Source organism: Aplysia californica, unplaced genomic scaffold, assembly GCF_000002075.1.
Source record: "Aplysia californica isolate F4 #8 unplaced genomic scaffold, AplCal3.0 scaffold00023, whole genome shotgun sequence".
Lineage (NCBI taxonomy): Eukaryota > Metazoa > Mollusca > Gastropoda > Aplysiida > Aplysiidae > Aplysia > Aplysia californica.
In genome coordinates, this window is record NW_004797293.1 from 336,894 (window position 1) to 338,067 (window position 1,174).

At 37.3% G+C, this 1,174-nt stretch overlaps 1 protein-coding gene across 1 annotated transcript in view; it reads left to right on the forward strand.

Annotated features, from left to right (window-relative positions):
* The first annotated feature begins 17 nt into the window (after positions 1 to 17).
* Positions 18 to 1,174, forward strand: part of LOC101862700 — a 14,931-nt gene continuing 13,774 nt past the window's right edge. Inside the window, exon 1 of the mRNA XM_013088458.2 lies at positions 18 to 162. Coding sequence (XP_012943912.2) covers positions 118 to 162 — 45 coding nt within the window. The 5' untranslated portion in view covers positions 18 to 117. The remainder of the gene's footprint in view (positions 163 to 1,174) is intronic.

Sequence of the window (1,174 nt, forward strand, 5' to 3'; positions counted from 1 at the left end):
TGGCTGACGGGTCACAAAAGGGGCCGTTGTGGGAATGGTGCTGTGTCGTAAAAGGAGCGGTTTTTACCGTACTGTAATGGTTGTGATTGCTGCGCTATTGAACGCGAAACCCGTCACATGCGTAGCCTACGTGACAAAGCGATGAGGAAACACCACAGACTTGTATGTATTGCCCTAGATTTTAAACTCTGGCATATTTCATGTCCACTGTGAAGCGCGTCTGTAAACTCAATTTGGAAACAATTGAAGGGTAAAATAGGGGAGGTGTGAGTTGGGAATGGGGGGGGAGGGGGAGGAACGTCTTTTGTGAATTGAATACTACTTCATATCCGCGCAACACTAGAATTACATAATTCAATCTGCTCAGTGCAAAGTTTTGAGAAATTAGATGTAAAAAAAAGTTGAGTTTCACAACCTATCAAGCTTCTTTTTTAAAATTTTATTGCAGTTCTTTGAATATCTCGATAGCGACGCCGAAAAAACTTACGATTTTGAGAGAGCAGAAATAACCTTTGGTTTCTGACCTAATGGTCTTTGTAACTCAAAATGGCAAAAAATGTCTGATAGAACTTTTTAATTCGAAAGCAGCGATATCTCTTTGTAGGGTGCAAATATAGACTTGCATATTATAATATCCTAGAACATCGATTGCACCATTTGACTCAGATTGGAACCAAGAGAAGGATATCTGGGAAGGAAAGGAATGGGTGAGATTGCTGTGCCCACTCTGCTATAGCGACGCTACCGTTTTTTTTGGTTTTTTTGTTTGTTGTTGTTTTTGTTTTTGTTGTTGTTGTTGTTTGTTTATTTGTTTTTGTCTTTGGATTTTTATTTTTTTATTTTTTTTTTGTTCTTGTTTTTTTTTTGTCTTTTTTTGTTTAGGGTTTGGGTTTTTTTTCTTTTTTTTAGGTATTGCAAGCAATACTGCTCTGCTTGTCAGTAATGACTTGATGGAGTGCGTATCATATTATGTCAAAGATATTTGCCACTTTTTTATGACATTGTTCAGTTCAAGAGCACGTTTTTTGTTATGTTGGTTGTGTGAGTGTTTGTGTGTGTATGTGTGTTTGTGTATGTGTGTATGTGTGTATGTGTGTATGTGTGTGTATGTGTGTGAATGTGTGTGAATGTGTGTATGTGTGTATATGTGTGTATATGTGTATGTGTGTGTATG